At 48.2% G+C, this 20,970-nt stretch overlaps 1 protein-coding gene across 4 annotated transcripts in view; it reads right to left on the bottom strand.

Moving 5' to 3' along the window:
• LOC144691690 (excitatory amino acid transporter 1-like) overlaps positions 1-20,970 on the bottom strand; it is a 169,439-nt gene that overhangs the window by 59,091 nt on the left and 89,378 nt on the right. For all 4 annotated transcript variants that reach the window (XM_078560044.1, XM_078560060.1, XM_078560069.1 and 1 more), the window contains one exon: positions 7,726-8,021. In XM_078560044.1, coding sequence (XP_078416170.1) covers positions 7,726-8,021 — 296 coding nt within the window. The remainder of the gene's footprint in view (positions 1-7,725; positions 8,022-20,970) is intronic.

Below are 20,970 nucleotides of genomic sequence, written 5' to 3'. Positions count from 1 at the left end.
AGGGGATTTGAGTACAGGAGTAAAGATGTCTTGCTGCAGTTGTATAGAGCCTTGGTGAGACCACACCTAGAGTATTGTGTGGAGTTCTGGTCCCCTTATCTAAGGGAGGATATAATTGCAATCAAAAGAGGGAAATGGAGATTCACCAGATTAATCCCTCGGATAATAGGATTATTTTATGAGGAGGGATTGAGGAGACTGGGTCTATATTCTCTAGAGATTCCAAGAATGAGAGGTGACCTCATTGAAACTCAAATTCTTACGGGACATGACAGGGTGGATTTAGATAAGATGTTTCCCCTGGCTGGTGTGTCTAAAACCAAGGGACATAATCTCAAGATAAGGGGCAGGCCATTTAAGACCGAGATGAGGAGGAATTTCTTCACTCAGAATGTGGTGAATCTTTGGAATTCTCTACCCCAGAGGGCTGTGGAAGCTCAATCATTGAGCATGTTCGAGACAGAGATCGATAGATTTCTGGACACCAATGATATCAAAGGATATGGAGATAATGCCACTTTCCCACAGTGAGGTAGATGATCAGCCATGATCAAATTGAATGGTGGAGCAGGTTCGATGGGCCAAATGGCCTAATCCTGTGCCTATGTTCACAGCCATCTGCTCGCTCCACACTGTCACCCGTTGTTGCAGTTTGGGTAGTGTGTCGGCATTCTCAACTGGCTGCTTCTCAGCTTCTTCGCTCTGCACTAAACTCTTGGGCTCATGCATTTCATTGGTCTGTAACCATCTTGTTGTTTGCTTGGGTATTGTCTCCCTTGCCCTAGATTCTCCTTACCTTCTTGGTGTTCTTGGGCTTGTTCTCTCCCTTCTTTTAAGATCTGCACTCTCCACATCTTGGGAGTTTAAAATATTTGTCAAAGGCTTTTAATACCTCACCAAATGTGGTTGAGGATTCATCTATACCTTGTCTTACGATTACTTCATCAGCAAATACCCCAAAGGAGTAAAAAAATATATATAAACTTAGAATTCTTGATTTCCTACTTAATCCTGATATACTCTGGTAACTTAATTTTCTTCTCCAAGACACCCAATTGTGTGTCTGATTTGGCCCATTTATTAGCTCAACTGGTCTGGTAATGTTGATTTGTTGTCCATGGTTGCTTTTTGGTGAGTACAGCTTTAAATGTTGTGCAGCTTTTAAAGATGGCACTGCAGTAACCTTTTTTTCACTTCTACCCACGCTCGTCAGGTCCCAGCGGGCTCCCATGGCGATCGCTGTCCCAACCTCTTTGGGATTTATTCTCTGCAGAAATTTATTAAATCAATTATATGGGGCCTTCCCTGTAATATTGGAGGATTTTCAGGTGTATAATAATCAATTCTTGGCTTTGACTGAGGTTCTTAACCTTCCACTCTTAGTAATTTAAATGAGCTCGGCTGCCACATGGTTAAGGCGCCAATTCTGAACCTCCGCAGTGTGTTTGGAAATGGACTGCTCTGACTCTTTTTAAAGGACTGAAGACTTCTAAAACTACTTCTGGCTTATAAGTGAATTTTTGCTCACCCAGAATCCTTTGATTCTGTAAATGATGGCACTCACAGTGGACCTCCACGATTCCTTAGCTGCGCAGTGGAATCTTTTTCTTCTGCCATTCTGCCTTTTTTCTTTGAATTTTACTCAGCCTCTTGTATTCTGGCTAGGTCCTGTTACTCTGCATTCAATCAGGTCTGGAAATGGAGCTTTTTTGTAGGTGATTTCCAGTTGTGTATTCAATTTAAGCGCACTCAAAACTGGGCATCCATGAGGCACTGTGGGCCATCAGCAGCAGCAGATTTGCACTTGAACACAATTTGTAAGCTCATGGCCCAGCATATCCCCCACTCTACCATTACCAACAAGCCAGGGTATCAACCCTGATTCAATGAAGAACACAGGAGGGCATGCCAGGAGCAGCACCAGGCATACCTAAAAATGAGGTGTCAACTTGGTGAAGCTGTAATACAGGACTACTTGCATGCCAAACAGCATAAGAGCAAGTGAGCAAGTGATAGACAGAGATAAACAATCCCCACAACCAAAAGATCAGATCTAAGCTCTGCAGTTCTGCCACATCCAGTTGTGAATGGTGGTGGATAAGTAAACAAGTCACTGGAGGAGGAGGCTCCACAAATATCCTCATCCTCAATGATGGAGGAGCCCAGCACATCAGTGCAAAAGACAGTGAAGCTTTTGCAACAATCTTCAGCCAGAAGTGCCAATTGGATAATCCATCTCGGCCTCCTCCGGAGGTCCGGAGCATCACAGATGCCAGTCTTCAGCCAATTTGATTCACTCCACGTGATATCGTGAAATGGCTGAAAGCACTGGATACTGCAAAGGCTATGGGCTCTGACAATATTCCAGCAATAGTACTGGAGAATTGTGCTCCCGAGCTTGCTGCGCCCCTAGCCAAGCTGTTCCAGTACAGCTACAACACTAGCATCTACCTAGCTGTGTGGAAAATTGCCCAGGTATGCCCTGTATACAAAAAGCAGGACAAATCCAACCCAAGCAATTACTGCCCCAGCCTACTCTCAATCCTCAGCAAAGTGTCATTGACAGTGCTATCAAGTCGCACTTACTAAGCAACAACCTGCTCACTGTCGCTTAGTTTGGGTTCTGCTAGGGCCACTCAGCTCCTGACCTCATTACATCCTTGGTCAAAACATGGACAAAAGAGCCGAACTCCCGAGGTGAGGTGAGAGTGACTGCCCTTGACATCAAGACAGCATTTGACCGAGTGTGGCATCAATGATTTGGACGAGGGAACCAAAATATAATATTTCCAAAGATAAAGGCAAAATACTGCGGATGCTGGAAATCTGAAACAAAAACAAAAAATGCTGGAAAAACTCAGAAGGTCTGACAGCATCTGTGGAGAGAAAGACAGAGTTAACTTTTCGAGTCCGTATGACTCTTCAGAGCCTGTGCTATTTCCAAGTTTGCTGATGACACAAAACTTGGTGGGATGTGAGCGCTGAGGAGGTTGTTAAGAGGCTTCAAGGTGAGTTAGACAGGTTGAGTGAGTGGACAAATACATGGCAGATGCGGTATAATGTGGATAAGTGTGAAGTTATCCACTTTGGTAGGAAAAACAAAATGGCAGTGTATTATCTAAATGGTGATAGATTAGGAAATGTTGATGTACAAAGGGACCTGGGTGTCCTTGTACACCAGTCACTGAAAGCAAGCATGCAGGTGCAGCAAGCAGTCAAGAAGGCAAATGGTATGTTGGCCTTCATTGTGAGAGGACTTGAGTACAGCATCAAGGATGTCTTAATGCAGCTGTACAGGACCTTGGTGAGACCACAGCTGGAGTATTCTGTGCAGTTTTGGTCTCCTTAGCTAAGGAAGGATATACTTGTCATAGAGGGCGTGCAGCAAAGGTTCACCAGACTGATTCCTGGGATGGCAGGATTGTCGTATGAGGAGAGATTGGGCTGACTAGGCCTGTGTTCACTGGAGTTTAGTAGAATGAGAGGAGATCTCATTGAAACATACAAAAGTCTGACAGGAATGGACAGACTGGATGCAGGGATGATGTTTCCTCTGATTGGGGGGTCTAGAAAAGGGGTCATAGTCTCAGGATATGGGGTAGACCATTTGGGACTGAGATGAGGAGAAACTTCTTCAGAGGGTGGTGAACCTGTGGAATTCGATACCACAGAAGGCTGTGGAGGCCAAGTCACTGAATATATTTAAGAAGGAAATAGATAAATTTCTAGACTGTAAAGGCATCAAAGGGTTTGGGAGAACACGAGAGTATGGTGTTGAGATAGAGGATCAGCCATGATCATACTGAATGTCGGAGCAGGCACGAAGAGCCGAATGACCTACTCCTGCTCCTATTTTCTATGTTTCAATGTTTCTACCAAGGAGCCCTATCAAAACTGGAGTCAATGGGAATCAGGGGGGAAACTGTCTGGTTGTAGTTATACCTAGCACAAAGGAAGATGGTTGTGGTTGTTGGAGGTCAATCATCTCAGCTCCAGGGGCTGAATTTTGCCGTCGGCGAGTAGGGGGCAGGGCCCGCTGGCCGACGCAAGAATGACACGGGATGCCCCCCCGACGTCATCCCGCCCCATTTAAATCTTCAGGAAGGCGGGGGCACAGCGAAATCAGCTGTCCGCCCGCCGACCTGTCAATGGCCAATTGAGGCCATTGACAGGCTAATTAAAACAATTAAAGGACCTGCCCATCCAACCTTAAGGTTGGTGGGCAGGCCAGGAGCCCCAGCGGGCTTCTGAAAAAACATGAAACTTCATCCACCAGCGGAATGAGGTTTTATGTAGGGTTTAAAAAAGTTTATTAAAGTTTCAGTGAAATTTATTAACATGTTCCATCTCGTGTGACATTGTCACATGAGGGGGACATGTTAAGGATTTTTTATTTTTCTATTTTTAAAGTTTATACAGCTGTCAGCGATCTCCCTGAGGCAGCACTTAGCCTCAGGGAGATGCACGCTTTTTCGTGCGCATGCACGAAAGAGCGCACTCTCGCATTTGGGGAATCCCCTCCCACCCGCACAGGAAGTGCATAGCACTTCCCACCAGGGGTCACGCTGGGCGGGCCTTAATTGGCCCGCCCACTTAAAATGGCGCCGGGGCCCGCTTCTCCAGCGGGGATCGGCTCCCCGCCCACCGGATATTGAGTTGGGCCCCCCCACCCGACAGGCAGAAAATTCTGCTCCAGGAGTTCTTCAGGGTAGTGTCCTCGGCTCAACAATCTTCAGCTGCTTCATCAATGACGTTCCTTCTATCATAAGGTCAGAAGTAGGGATGTTCGCTGATGATTGCACAATGTTCAGCACCATTCACAACTCCTCAGATACTGAAGCAGTCCATGTCCAAATGCAGCTAGACCTGGACAATATCCAGGCTTGGGCTGACAAGTGGCAAGTAACATTTGTGCCACACAAGTGACAGACAATGACCATCTTCAAGAGAGTATCTAACCATTGCCCCTTGACATTCAATGGCATTACCTTCGTCGTGTCTCCCACTATCAATATCATGGTGGCTACCATTGACCAGAAACTGAACTGGACTAGCCATATAAATACTGTGGCTACAAAAGCAAGTTAGAGGCTAGGAATCCTGTGGCGGGTAACTCCCCTCCTGACTCCCCAAAGCCTGTCCACCAACTACAAGGCACAAGTCAGGAGTGTGATGCCATACCCTCCACTTGCCTAGATGAGTACAGCTCCAACAACATTCAAGAAGCTTGACACCGTCCAGGACAAGCAGCCCGTTTGATTGGCACCCCTTCCACAAACATTCACTCCCTCCACCACCGACGCACAGTAGCAGCAGCGTGTACCATCTACAAGATGCACTGCAGCAACTCATCAAGGGTCCTTAGACAGCACATTTCAAACCCATGACCACTACCATCTTGAAGGACAAGGGCAGCATATAGATAGGAACATCACTACCTGGAAGTTCCCCTCCAAGTCACTCACCATCCTGACTTGGAAATAAATCGCCGTTCCTTCACTGTCGTTGGGTGAAAATCCTGGAACCCCCTTCCTAACAGCACTGTGGGTGTACCTACACCACATGGACTGTAGCGGTTCAAGAAGGCAGCTCATCACCACCTTCTCAAGGGCAACTAGGGATGCAAAATAAATGCTGGTCTAGCCAGCGAAGCTCATAATCCCATGAGTGAATATTAAAACACCCAATTGGTTTTTTAATGTCATCAGAAGGAAATCTGCCAGCCTAGCTTACATATCATAGTTATTAAGGCACAGGTGTTCATTCAGCCCATTGAGTCCATGCCACTCTCTGTAGAGCAATCCAATCAGTCCCATGCCCTCACTCTATCCCCATAACCCTGCAAATTTGTTTCCTCCGAATGTTCATCCAATTTTCTTTTGAATTCATTGATCATCTCCGCTTCCATCATCCTCATAGGCAGTGAGTTCCAGACCACTACCTCTCGCTGCAGAAAAAGTTCTCCCTTACATTCTCCCCTCCATTTCTTGTCCAAAACCTTGTGTCCCCGTCCTTGTACCATTGGCCAAATGGAACAGCTTTACTTTGTCTACTTTATCCAAACCTGTCAAAGGGCAGGATTTTGAGTTCAGCATGTGGGAGCAGTTGGTGGACGTGGGAGCAGCCGGGAAATGGGCCGCCGCCCACGATCAGCCTCCAACCACGATTTTAAGCTGGCTGGCCAATTAACGGCCAGCCAGTGTGAAAGTCACGCTGAAATGCTCAGCGCTGCCAGGGTGGAGCCAGGAGGGGCGAGCACGGGCATGGTGGAGTCCTCACAGAAAGCTCCCCGAAGGCAGAGAGCTGCCTCAGGGAGCAGAAGAATTCAAATCCAATAATAACAGATTTTAAAATCTGGAAAAAATGACCACACATCAGAAACAGTCACCTGAACATATGGAAGATGAAAATTCTGTGCAAACTTTTTTATTTTGTTAAATTAATATCAGAAACCTCATTCTGTCCTTGGATGAGGTTTCCTCAGAAAGACAAAGGCCGCCTGGCCAATTTGCCCATCCGCCAACCGTAATATTGGACGGGCAGTGAAAAATCACAGTTGATTAATATCGCTAATGGCCTTAATAGGCCTCTTAATTGTCACGGGCGCACTGCTGACTCTTGTGCATGCCCGCCAACTGAAATATCGTGCGAGTGTGCAAAGATGTCGGGACACTCGCCCGATGTCATCATGTGCTATTTTATGCTCAAGCGCGTTGATCACGTGCTCGCATGCCAACCAAAAAATTCTGCCCTTAATCTTGTGCACCTCTACCAAATCTCCCCTTAATCTCCTTTGCTCCAAGGAGACCAACTCCAGCTTCTCCAACCACACCTTGTAACTAAAACCCCCACCCCTGGAATTATTCTGGTAAATCTCTTCTGCACCCTCTTAAGGACCCTCACTTCCTTGAAACTCCAGATCCACAGCAATGTGGTTGACTCTTAACTGCCCTCTGAAATGGTCTAGCAAGACACTCAGCTGTGTCAAACCGCTACAGACAAGTTAACAGGCTTAATTAGGATGGGCAATAAACGCTGGCCTTGCCAATGATGCTCACATCCCAAGAAGGAATTAAAAACGAAGGGCCTTGTTCACAAGTGAATTGGCATTCTGGAGGGAGATGTGTAGAGAGGTGGTGAGAACTGATCCACTGGCAGAGGCCACAGGGTCAGCAGTGAGAGTTGAGTTGGACAGGAATATCCCTGAGTGGGATGTTTGATGAGATAGTGGCATGCAGCAATTGGAGTTGCTGCTCATAATGAGCCAGTGCTGAGTGCTTTGATGAACCCTTTGCAGGATGCCAGGAGAGGCACAAAGGGAAGCTGTAAACTTATCCAAGAGGGAGCCAAGCCTGGGGCAGCAACACGAGGACAGGAAGGTCAAAGAGTAACAAGGGGTTGGGGTAGGGATTTGGGAGGTAAGGATACGTGGGGTTGGGGGATGCAAAAGGAGGCATAATGATAGGAGAGACAGATCTAGGGGGAATAAAGAACAAGAATTGTGAAGAAACGTAGAAATGGAAGTAATGGGTGCAGAACAGCAGGCACGTGGAAAACGCAAGATGCAGAGGTCTGATTATGAAAGTTATTAGGATACATGAAAAATTTAATAGTAAATAGGAGATATACACGCACACACACAGGCCACACAGAAATCCACACACACAGAAATAGCACCAAACTCGAACCAAAGCTGATATTTACATTTAACTTTAAGCTTCATACCACATGCTCACAGACACCAATTGCATAATTGCTTCATTCAGACAGTTGAAGAAATCACGGAGTATCGCTCCATCTTCTTTCATATTTCCAATCACAAGCCCAAAGCTCATGGAGAATACGACAAGCCCCAGGGCATTGACTGCATTGACGGAGCCTGGTATTGGGACCAGTTCTTCTGTCACCTCCAGTAGAAGATTCATGGCCTGTGAAACGTTGTTGATCACCGAGTCGGAGATGACAGTTTCATTCTGTGCAAGGATTGGCTTAACCTTTCTTATGCCGTAGTTGGTTTTAAACTAAAAGTTAAGCAAAGAACATGGAATGGTCATTCAGGGGAAGAAAGACACAAGCCCAAGAACAACATCATAAGCTCAAGAGACACATGAGCACCTCCCTCAGAAGTACAGCATGTAATAACAGTTGCACATTACAGGAGCACAGGCCAGGTCGTGTTGGCGGCGGGAGGGAGGGGTTTAGAATGTTATTTATAGAATAACAGATTCCTGGAAGTGAGTTACACACTGGAATCTAATTGGGGAATTCAGGGGGTTTTATTGCTGAAGAGAGAAATATTGCCAAAACTTTGTCTTGCACTCATCAGGACAAATGCAAGAATGTCAAAGATCACAACAATTTCTGCTACAGGAGAAAAGGCTGTGTTATCTCCTGTGGTAGGAACTGTGGAGATCATTTGGAATTTGATATTCTTATGTTTGCTCTGATAAGCTTCAGCAATACGTCTCTCTTTTCAGCAATAGCTGATACCCGGGCGTGAGTTACAGACTGGAATCTAATTGAGGGGTTCGGAGTGGTTTATATATAGAATATCAGACACCCGGGAGTGAGTTACAGACTGGAATATAAGCAAGCAGGTTTATATATAGGGTAACAATCTACCTGACAATACTATGGTTGTGCCTACACCACAGACTGCAGTAGTTCAAAATGGCAGCTCACCTTCGGGGGGAGAAAGTGGTGTAATGATAAGGTCACTGAACTAGTAATCCAGAGGCCCAGCCTAATACTTTGGAGATGTGGGTTCAAATGGAATTTAAATTCAATTAATAAACCTGGAATATAAAGCTAGTGTCAGTAATGTTGAAACTATCAGTGATTGTTGTAAAAACCTACCTGAGTCACTAATGTCCTTTAGGAAAGGAAATCTGCCATCTTTACCTGGTCTGGCCTACATGTGATTACAGGCCCACAGCAATGTGGTTGATTTCTAACAGCCCCCTGAAAAGGCCTAGCAAGCCATTCAGTTCAAGGGCAATTGGGGATGGGCAACAAATGCTGGCCTTGCCAGTCACATCCCACATCTCATGAAAGAATAAATTAACAACCCACCACCTGCAAGGGCAATTGGGTATCAGCTAGCATTGCCAGCAATGCCTAAATTCCACACAAAACTATATATTTTTAAAACAAAAACAGAATTACCTGGAAAAACCCAGCAGGTCCGGCAGCATCGGCGGAGAAGAAATCAGTTAACGTTTCGAGCCTTCATGGCCCTTCGGCAGAACTGAAGCATAGTTAGAAGAAGGGAGATATATAAACTGGTTTAAGGTGGGTGGAGGAGGGGGTGGGGGGGGAGAGAGAGAGAGAAAGACATTGAGGGTGTGGTGATTGTGGAGATGAGCAGATAATCAAAAGATGTCACAGACAAAAGGGTCAAAGAGGTGTTGAAGTTGGTGATATTTGTCTAAGAAAAGTGCTAATTAAGAATGGAAGACAGGATATTCAAAGTACAGCTCTAGTGGGGGTGGGGTGGAAAGACTAACGAGGTTTTAGTTTTAGATTTAAAAATAATGGAAATAGGTGGGGAAAGAAGAGTCTATATAAATTATTGAAAAAAAAGGCGGGGGGGTGGGGGGGAGAAACGGGGTGGGGATGGGGGGAGGGAGTTTAAGATCTAAAGTTGTTGAATTCAATATTCAGCCCGGAAGGCTGTAAAGTGCCTAGTCGGAAGATGAGGTGCTGTTCCTCCAGTTTGCGTTGAGCTTCACTGGAACAATGCAGCAAGCCAAGGACAGACATGTGGGCAAGAGAACAGGGTGGAGTGTTAAAATGGCAAGCGACAGGGAGGTTTGGGTCTTTCTTGCGGACAGACCGCAGGTGTTCCGCAAAACGGTCGCCCAGTTTGCGTTTGGTCTCTCCAATGTAGAGGAGACCGCATTGGGAACAACGAATGCAGTAGACTAAGTTAGGGGAAATGCAAGTGAAATGCTGCTTCACTTGAAAGGAGTGTTTGGGCCCTTGGACGGTGAGGAGAGAGGAAGTGAAGGGGCAGGTGTTGCATCTTCTGCGTGGGCATGGGGAGGTGCCATAAGTGGGGGTTGAGGAGTAGGGGGTGATGGAGGAGTGGACCAGGGTGTCCCGGAGGGAACGATCCCTACGGAATGCCGTCGGGGGGGGTGAAGGGAAGATGTGTTTGGTGGTGGCATCATGCTGGAGTTGGCGGAAATGGCGGAGGATGATCCTTTGAATGCGGAGGCTGGTGGGGTGATAAGTGAGGACAAGGGGGACCCTATCATGTTTCTGGGAAGGAGGAGAAGGCGTGAGGGAGGATGCGCGGGATATGGGCCGGACACGGTTGAGGGCCCTGTCAACGACCGTGGATGGAAAAGCTCGGTTAAGGAAGAAGGAGGACATGTCAGAGGAGCTGTTTTTGAAGGTAGTGTCATCAGAACAGATGCGACGGAGGCGAAGGAACTGAGAGAATGGGATGGAGTCTTTACAAGAAGCGGGGCGTGAGGAGCTGTAGTCGAGGTAGCTGTGGGAGTCGGTAGGCTTGTAATGGATATTGGTGGACAGTCTATCATCAGAAATTGAGACAGAGAGGTCAAGGAAGGGAAGAGAAGTGTCAGAGATGGACCATGTGAAGATGATGGAGGGGTGGAGATTGGAAGCAAAATTAATAAATTTTTCCAGGTCCCGACGAGAGCATGAAGCAGCACCGAAGTAATCATCGATGTACCGGAGAAAGAGTTGTGGGAGGGGGCCGGAGTAGGACTGGAACAAGGAATGTTCCACATACCCCATAAAGAGACAGGCATAGCTGGGGCCCATGCGGGTGCCCATAGCCACACCTTTTATTTGGAGGAAGTGAGAGGAGTTAAAGGAGAAATTGTTCAGTGTGAGAACAAGTTCAGCCAGACGGAGGAGAGTAGTGGTGGATGGGGATTGTTGGGGCCTCTGTTCAAGGAAGAAGCTAAGGGCCCTCAGACCATCCTGGTGGGGGATGGAGGTGTAGAGGGATTGGACATCCATGGTGAAGAGGAAGCGGTTGGGGCCAGGGAACTGGAAATTGTTGATGTGACGTAAGGTGTCGGAGGAATCACGGATGTAGGTGGGAAGGGACTGGACAAGGGGAGAGAGAAGGGAGTCAAGACAACGAGAAATGAGTTCCGTGGGGCAGGAACAGGCTGACACGATCGGTCTGCCAGGACAGTTCTGTTTGTGGATTTTGGGTAGGAGGTAGAAGCGGGCCGTCCGAGGTTGGGCGACTATCAAGTTGGAAGCTGTGGGAGGAAGATCTCCAGAGGAGATGAGGTCAGTGACAGTCCTGGAAACAATGGCTTGATGTTCTGTGGTGGGGTCATGGACCAGGGAGAGGTAGGAGGAAATGTCTGCGAGTTGACGCTCAGCCTCCGCGAGGTAGAGGTCAGTGCGCCAGACAACAACAGTACCACCCTTGTCAGCGGGTTTGATGACAATGTTGGGGTTGGACCTGAGAGAACGGAGTGCAGTGAGTTGAGAGAGAGACAGATTAGAATGGGTGAGAGGAGCAGAGAAATTGAGACGGCTAATGTCACGCCGACAGTTCTCAATGAAAAGATCAAGAGAAGGTAAGAATCCAGAGGGAGGGGTCCAAGTGGAGGGAGAATATTGGAGGTGGGTAAAAGGATCCGTTGAACGGGGAGAGGACTCCTGCCCAAAGAAGTGAGCACGGAGACGATGACGGCGGAAGAAGAGTTCAGCATCATGCCGAGCCCGAAATTCATTGAGATGAGGGCGTAAGGGTATGAAACTAAGTCCTTTGCTGAGCACTGAATGTTCAGCATCGGAGAGGGGAAGGTCAGGGGGTATAGTGAATACGCGGCTGGGGCTGGGATTGGAAGATGGGGTGAGGACGGAGGGACAAGCAGGGGTGGAGGGTCCCAGATGGGTGTTGGAGTCGATGAGTTGTTGGAGCATTTCTCGTTATCTTGACTCCCTTCTCTCTCCCCTTGTCCAGTCCCTTCCCACCTACATCCGTGATTCCTCCGACACCTTACGTCACATCAACAATTTCCAGTTCCCTGGCCCCAACCGCTTCCTCTTCACCTTGGATGTCCAATCCCTCTACACCTCCATCCCCCACCAGGATGGTCTGAGGGCCCTTAGCTTCTTCCTTGAACAGAGGCCCCAACAATCCCCATCCACCACTACTCTCCTCCGTCTGGCTGAACTTGTTCTCACACTGAACAATTTCTCCTTTAACTCCTCTCACTTCCTCCAAATAAAAGGTGTGGCTATGGGCACCCGCATGGGCCCCAGCTATGCCTGTCTCTTTATGGGGTATGTGGAACATTCCTTGTTCCAGTCCTACTCCGGCCCCCTCCCACAACTCTTTCTCCGGTACATCGATGATTACTTCGGTGCTGCTTCATGCTCTCGTCGGGACCTGGAAAAATTTATTAATTTTGCTTCCAATCTCCACCCCTCCATCATCTTCACATGGTCCATCTCTGACACTTCTCTTCCCTTCCTTGACCTCTCTGTCTCAATTTCTGATGATAGACTGTCCACCAATATCCATTACAAGCCTACCGACTCCCACAGCTACCTCGACTACAGCTCCTCACGCCCCGCTTCTTGTAAAGACTCCATCCCACTCTCTCAGTTCCTTCGCCTCCGTCGCATCTGTTCTGATGACGCTACCTTCAAAAACAGCTCCTCTGACATGTCCTCCTTCTTCCTTAACCGAGCTTTTCCATCCACGGTCGTGGACAGGGCCCTCAACCGTGTCCGGCCCATATCCCGCGCATCCTCCCTCACGCCTTCTCCTCCTTCCCAGAAACATGATAGGGTCCCCCTTGTCCTCACTTATCACCCCACCAGCCTCCGCATTCAAAGGATCATCCTCCGCCATTTCCGCCAACTCCAGCATGATGCCACCACCAAACACATCTTCCCTTCACCCCCCCCGACGGCATTCCGTAGGGATCGTTCCCTCCGGGACACCCTGGTCCACTCCTCCATCACCCCCTACTCCTCAACCCCCACTTATGGCACCTCCCCATGCCCACGCAGAAGATGCAACACCTGCCCCTTCACTTCCTCTCTCCTCACCGTCCAAGGGCCCAAACACTCCTTTCAAGTGAAGCAGCATTTCACTTGCATTTCCCCTAACTTAGTCTACTGCATTCGTTGTTCCCAGTGCGGTCTCCTCTACATTGGAGAGACCAAACGCAAACTGGGCGACCGTTTTGCGGAACACCTGCGGTCTGTCCGCAAGAAAGACCCAAACCTCCCTGTCGCTTGCCATTTTAACACTCCACCCTGTTCTCTTGCCCACATGTCTGTCCTTGGCTTGCTGCATTGTTCCAGTGAAGCTCAACGCAAACTGGAGGAACAGCACCTCATCTTCCGACTAGGCACTTTACAGCCTTCCGGGCTGAATATTGAATTCAACAACTTTAGATCTTAAACTCCCTCCCCCCATCCCCACCCCGTTTCTCCCCCCCACCCCCCCGCCTTTTTTTTCAATAATTTATATAGACTCTTCTTTCCCTACCTATTTCCATTATTTTTAAATCTAAAACTAAAACCTCGTTAGTCTTTCCACCCCACCCCCACTAGAGCTGTACTTTGAATATCCTGTCTTCCATTCTTAATTAGCACTTTTCTTAAACAAATATCACCAACTTCAACACCTCTTTGACCCTTTTGTCTGTGACATCTTTTGATTATCTGCTCATCTCCACAATCACCACACCCTCAATGTCTCTCTCCCCTCCCCCCCACCCACCTTAAACCAGTTTATATATCTCCCTTCTTCTAACTATGCTTCAGTTCTGCCAAAGGGCCATGAAGGCTCGAAACGTTAACTGATTTCTTCTCCGCCGATGCTGCCGGACCTGGTGGGTTTTTCCAGGTAATTCTGTTTTTGTTTTGGATTTCCAGCATCCGCAGTAGCTTTTAGCTTTTTGTTTTTATATATTTTTAAAATCAGATATCTATCAGCATAACCCTCTATTTCCTTCCCCTCATATACTTATCTATCTTTCCCTTAAATGAATCCATATCTTGACTGCAGCCATTCTGTGGCAGAGAGTTCCACATTCTGCACTCTATTAGATAAAGAAATTTCTTCTGAATTCCCAATTTGATTTCTTGGTGAGTATCATATTGATGGCATCTAATTTTGCTCTTCCATACAAGTGGCAACATTCTCTTTATATATGCTCTATCAAACCTTTCATAACTTTAAAAACAGGCAGAACAGATCCACAGTGGTATTCAGTTGGGAGAGAGTGATCCTGGAAGTCCTCAGCATTGGCTCCAGAGCCGCTGGAGACTCATGGTGTAATCAGAATCAAAGAATCCTCCTGCTGATTATCACCTCCTCACTAAGCCAAAGAATCAGTACACCACTTGGATGAAGCACTGCGGGTATTTTTTTAAAATTCATTGGATGTGGGCGTTGCCGGCATTTATTGTCCATTCCTAATTGCCCTTGTTTAAGAGCCAACCACATTACTGTGGGTCTGGAGTCACATGTTGGCCAGACCAGGTAAGGATGAAAGATTTCCTTCCCTAAAGGACATTAGTGAACCAGATGGGTTTCATGGTCATCATTAGACTTCTAATTCCAGATTTTTATTGAATTCAAATTCCACCATCTGCCGTGGTGGGATTCAAACCTGGGTCCCCAGAACATTACCCTGGGTCTCTGGATTGCTAGCCCAGCGACAATATCACTACACCATCTCCTCCCCAAAGCAAGGAACAGAATGTACCCTCAGTAGGGGACTTCAATGTCCATCAAGAGTGACTTGATCAGCAGCGTAATGCAAAATTGAGGTGCAGGAACTCGAAGAAAATATGTTGGCCATATCATTTCTAAATCTACTATTGCGTTCTTTTCTTACCTATTAATCATTTGAACCCCCAAAAATCAGTAAACTATGCTTTAAGTGAAAAATATTAATGCTGGTAGGCATTCTATTTTGAACCATGTGGTATTTTGAATCATTAGTTCTTAGCATAGCTAGAATTTCATAATGCATCATTTTACAGTCAAGTATCCGTTATTTGAAATCCTCGAGGCTGACTGCATTTCGGATTTCAGATAATTTTGGTTTTCGGATAACGAACACAGGACTAGGCCTGCTTACATTACAATAGCCTAATCCTAGGGTAGCTATAGTCTAAAGTAAATAAAATGGCTAGAAAAGTAAAATGTTTCACTGAATAATAAATACAGGGTACCTGTAATAAGGTCCCACCCGTGGCACCATCTTCGATTCTGCTTGGAGGAGAGGGTTCAGAGTGTTGATGTACTCTGCTGGGAGGCATTCTTGAATAGTTCTACCATCTTCAAATGTCTCATCAACATTGGTTTTCATTTCATAAGTTTGTCTTTTATTTTATAGATTGACATTGTTTCTTGCTCACTTATAAATGCACGTTGCTTGAGCACATCTATCAACCTGTCACACATCTCAATATCGTCTATGGGCACTTTTTCTACCGGATTCACTATGTCATCCTCTTCATCACTGTTTTTATCATTTACATTTCATGACCCAAATATTGCCCTGGTCCATCAGCTGAATTAATGATGTTATTTTGAGGTTGGGGGGGGGGGGTCGCGAGGGGAAAGTAAACAACAAAAACATTGTTCTTCACCAAAAGTTTGACAGGGGGATGTGCTTAACAATTGTCCAGGAACAACATGACTTTACAGTTTTCTTCAAGTTCAGCTACCTGACAATACACAAGTTCCTGATTATACAGGCTTTTTTATTGGCATAATAGTGAACAGGTAATGTCCGAATACTCTTGAAGCTCCCGGAGCATTTGCTCTTCCCACTTTGCTTCTCCTGTTGCAGCTGTTTCTTTAACTTGGAGCTCTCTTTAAATTTAGTTCTGGAAGTTCTTGGACCTTTTTCCTGTCCCCCTTGCTGTGTCCTCCTCAGTCACCTGACCTGTAGTTTTGCATCGTTTGGCGGGGTTTGGGCCCTTTAAGGTTTTTCTTCTGCGCATGCACGCAGGACTGTTCCCTAGCTGAAGGAATGATAGAAGACAAACTGTGAGTGTGCCGGCCAATTCCTGGCAAAAAACCTCAGAGGTTGTAGCCTGCCAGGAACTGTAATTCCATGATAGCGGCAGCAAGTTCCTTGGGTTCGCGGGGAGCCGAGGGTGCTGTCACTGGATAGAGGTGGTGCCAGAACTGCACTCCAGCACTCTCTGGCATCACTACCAACTGAACTGAAGGAGTCCTGAGGAAGCATCTGTCAAACTGGACCTGCGGCAGCTGGTGAGAACCAACATGGAAGGAAAAACCAAATTGACCTTGTCCTCACCAATTATAGAATGGAATCATAGAATTCAGAAGGAGGTTATTTGGCCCATCATATCCATGCTGGCTCTCTGCAGAACAATTCACCCAGTCCCACTCCCTTACCCTTTTCCCTGTAGCCCAGCAAAATCTTTTGCTTCAGACAATGATCCAATTTGCTTGTGAATGCCTCAATTGACCCTGCCTCTCCCACACTCTCAGGCAGTGCATTCCAGATCCTAACCACTCATTGGGTGAAAATGTTTTTCCTCATGTTGCCAATTTCCTTAAATCTGTGCCCTCTAGTTCTCATTCCTTCTGCCAATGGAAACATTTTTCCCTCTCTACTCTGTCCAGGCCCCTCATGATTTTGAATACCTCCACCAAAACCCTTCCCAACTTTCCCTTCTCCAAGGGGAATAGCCCCAACTTCTCCGATCTATTTATGTAGCGGCAGTTCAGAGCTGGAGGTCAGCCCCAAAATGGCAGCAGAATCTTTAGCATTTCTGAAGCTGCAGAATCCTGTACATCCTGTACGAGTTAATTGTCTACAGGAAATTCTTCTCATTAAAGATGGGGCTGTCTTGTCTCCATATTCTTCACAATTCTTCTCATTGCCCATAGTGGAACAACCTCACACAGAGAAGTGTGCCTGTCTTATCACTGCCTGCAGAGAGTAGACGGTCCTCCTGAAATATCATTGGGAAATCATATTTTCCTGACAGTCTTACAGGAATTTGGTTGATTTTTTCCCTTCATCATCTAAGTTCATTGAAATCTTAGATCTTCAGTGCCTTTCCAGTCTTTGATACTGCAGTGGATGCTACAGCTCTTTCCCCATGTCCTTCCAGGGTGCAACAAGTTTCTCAGAATGTTCTGAGTTCTTCTCTTCTAGTCCCAGAGGGTCCAATGGTCAATTTTCCTTAGACTTCTTTCTTGGATCAATCTTCATTGAAAAGTCTGTGTGTGGAATCATCCGTGCCCGCTGGAATCGAACATGCTCAGCAGTGTGAATGGACAATATGGTGGGAAGGCCAAAAATCAGTTTCATGACATCATGAAACCAGTTTGTGATTGCCTGCTTAGCCCGCCGATGGCGGGCTGCGTTCCCTGCCGTCAGACATCAGGAATCTCATTATAATGATATGCAGATGTATTACAAGGCCAGCCTACCAGAATCATTTCACCATCCCCCCCTGCCGTTGGATCATTCGTCCATGTCCGCGTGATTGCACACCGATGCAGAACACGTCTTGACAAGTGTGACGTGCAGAAGTTGGGACTTACCGTCAGGGCCTTGCTCATTGCAGACATCCGAGGAGCAGAAGATGCTGGAGCCTGACAGCAATGGCACACTGGAGGAATGTCCATGGCATGTTGGGTGGATTCTCATGGTCTGCCGGAAAATAGCTCACAGAAGTTGGAAAGTCACTGTTGATGGTTTGCTCACAACGGATGATGGTCCAGGGGGTGGAGAGGAAGGTCCAGTTGTGTTTGGGAGAGGAAAATGTAGCGGGGGAGTGGGAGAGGAAGGGTTAGGATTGACTGGGAGAGGAAGAGGTGTCAGGATGGCGTGAGGTTGATGGGGCAGAAATGAAGGTGTCACGGGGGTGGGGGGAGGGAGTTCAGTCAGAGAAGAGGGGTAACGGGAGAAGACGGTAACTGGGGAGGTAGGTGTAAGGGGTGTGGTGGGAAGGGAGGGGTGCGGCGAGAGGGGTGGGAGTCCATGGGGGGTCGGGGGGGGGAGATCTGCAGGCGGTGGAGGGGGGAGGGAGAAAAAGGACTGCAGAGAGAAGAGTGAGTCAGTGGGAGTTTGGGGAGGGGAAGGACTGCGGAGAAGAGAAGGAATCTGTGAGGTGGGGGAGGGGGGACAAAGGACTGCGGAGAGGGGAAGGAGTCCACGGGAGTGGGGGGGAAAGGTCTGCGGAGAGGGTAGGGGGACCATGGGGTCAGGGGAGGAGTGCGGAGAGGGGAGGGAATCCCATGGGGGCAGGGGAGGAGTGCAGATAGGGGAGGAGGTCCGTGGGGAGGAAGGGGTAAGGGTGGAGGAAGGAGTCGGGATGGGCAAAGGACTAAGCTGGCGCGGAGTGTGGGGTGGGGGGTAAGATGCCCAGGGGAATGTGCACGGGATGGCTCTGATGAGTCCATGACTGCCTCCTGGGGAGCGAACTGAGGGTGGGCATGGAATGAGGAAATGTGAGAAAGACCGAGGGCAGAGTGAGGTGGTAGGATGGGAGGGCGAGGGTTCGACGGTAGCGGTAGAAGGGATGGTGAGGATGGTTACTGGGGACTCGGAGGCAGACACGGTCCCTGGGTGTGGGAAGGAGGAGGTCGGGAAGGCTAATGTGGATGGGGGTGAGATTTTCAGGAAGGAAGGGAATATGCATGTTCACCTGGACATCCCCGAAGGAAAAGGGTTGCCTGTCGTAGGTCACGGAAGGGAGGTGGATGGTGATGCCAGGAAGGTCAACAGTGATGGGGGTAAGGAAATGGATGACTGGCAGAGTAGAAAAGACGGGGGAGCTGACAAAAGTGAATCCAGACCATGCTGTCCAAATCGAAAGTGAAACGACAGTTGTGGTGGGCAAGATCAGGTGCTGCATGGGAATGTGATCATTGGGTGGGTGGAGATGGACAACTGAAAGTGAACCCCAACAGGCAGCAATCGAAATGCTCAGGACATTGAAGTGAAGGATCTGCGTGCATGGGAGAATGCTTGCACGAGGCTCCAGAAGGCCCTGCCACACACACACACACTTGTCCCTCCAGAATCACTCGTTGGCCAGCTGCTTCCTCTACAGCGAGGGAGGACGAGGCTGAGGGGTCACAGGCAAAGGGGACTTGGAGGGAGAGGACAGCCTCTGAGATTCCTGAGTGGATAGCCCAGGCCTGTCCAGCTGCCATTCCTCCTTCCTTCGGGTGCCCGAGGGCCCCAGCCTGACTCCCTGAGGGAAAGGAGCACCTGGAGGGACGTCGAAGAGCCCAGTTTCCCCCTCATGTCGCCACTGCGGGAACTCAATCATGGCCTCCGCAATGGAGTGCAGGTCTGCGTGCATCTCCATGTTCTGCTGGACCAGGGTCTCCATGGCATCTGCCATCCTCCCCATGGAGACCTCCATATGTGCACATGTGGGCACCACTTCATTAGAGAGCAGGCGGACGCACTCCTCCGACACGTGTGCCACTCTGTTGAGGGCTTCCAACAGCTCTGCATGATGTTCCCCCACCTTCTGCTGACTCTCCAGGATTAGTTGGAAGGCCAAATCCAGAGGCTCATCATTTGACTCGGACATCACAGCATCTCTTCTCCAGCAGCCCTCCGAATGCCAGGGACCTTGGCTGAACCTGCTCCTCCTGATGCGGACACGTATCCGTGCGGTGACCACCAGATTGTGAACCCGAGCCTGCTCTATGTCCCACTGTGCTGGTGCAGGGTGTGGGTAAGTGTTGTGACAGGTCTTCCAGGCTGCTTATTTCCAGCTCCTTAATGGAGGAGGTGGCCTTTTGGCTAGAGGTGAGGATCTGGATGGAGCTGAGGGACTGGCTGACTGAGGCTGTCGGTCGCTTGGCAGAGCTCCTTGTGAATCAAAATAGAGATAATTAGTGTATGGCAGCGGAGTCAAAAGCAGGAGAGAGAGCATTCAGAGTTGCGTTGAGAGAGGGATGATGTGTTGCAGGATCCTCAAGAGGGTGTTCGCTGCCAATCTCACTGTCGCTGCAGGCACAGTCATTGTTCTCACCAGTCAGCACAATGGTGCACTCCTCAAAGTGAGTGAGGGGCCTAATTTGGGCCACTCCACCCACAGTCTGGGACCTCTTCCTGCTGTTTGTTAGCAGGCTTCTCTTGCATGAAAACAGATGGAAAGAGTGTGAGCAGGACACATGGTACTGCGTAGAATGTTTGCGGAGCCATGGATAGAGCACGTGAGCTCAAGAGGATATGAACCTGATGGAGATATGAGGGTGTGTGTGAGAGTTCGTGGTGTTGTCACTTGAGATACGAGATCCCTGTCGATGTGATGGGTTTAAGAGTGTGTGAATTGAGAGTGATGAGAAGAGTGAGTTACCCTGGTGGAACAGATGAGACCATTCATCCTGTAGCGGCACTGGGTGGCTGTCATCTTTTTCAGGGCATTAGCACTGACCACGGCCTCCCAAGCCGGATTGGTGATGTCCATCCTGCGGCCAGAGTGGGGTAGAGGACATCACAGTGGTCCTCCACTGCGTCCAAAAGCCCTCTTCCATGGCTATATCGAGGGACGTGTCATTGAACCTGGGGGCTGTAGTCTTCTTGCCTTCTAGGGCCAAGGCTTCTGTGCAGCAGTTCTGGGCTGGAAGCACTGAGAATTGTGCGCGCAGCTACACTTTAAATATGGTGCCCGGCGTGATGAAGCAGTGAGGTGATGGCGTGACGGGTGAATGAGAGCCTGCCCGCCATCGAAACTGCGTGTTTCCGGGAATGAATAATTGATGCGGCAGGATTGGGACAATACAGTGTGAAAAGCCGCCATTGCAGCCAACAGGTAAAACGTTGTTTTACCTGCCCATTACCGCACTCAGTGCAAACCTGGGACGATTCCGCCCTTTGTTGTCCTTGCAGTTCAGTCATCCTGCTCCCAGCAATGCTGCTAAAGTGTTGTTCTATTCTGCAGATAATGACGTATTACCAGATGAGTGGCAGAGGGGGAGGTATAGTA

The sequence above is a fragment of the Cetorhinus maximus genome, chromosome 2 (assembly GCF_964194155.1).
Source record: "Cetorhinus maximus chromosome 2, sCetMax3.hap1.1, whole genome shotgun sequence".
Lineage (NCBI taxonomy): Eukaryota > Metazoa > Chordata > Chondrichthyes > Lamniformes > Cetorhinidae > Cetorhinus > Cetorhinus maximus.
This window is presented reverse-complemented; position numbering and strand designations above follow the sequence as displayed.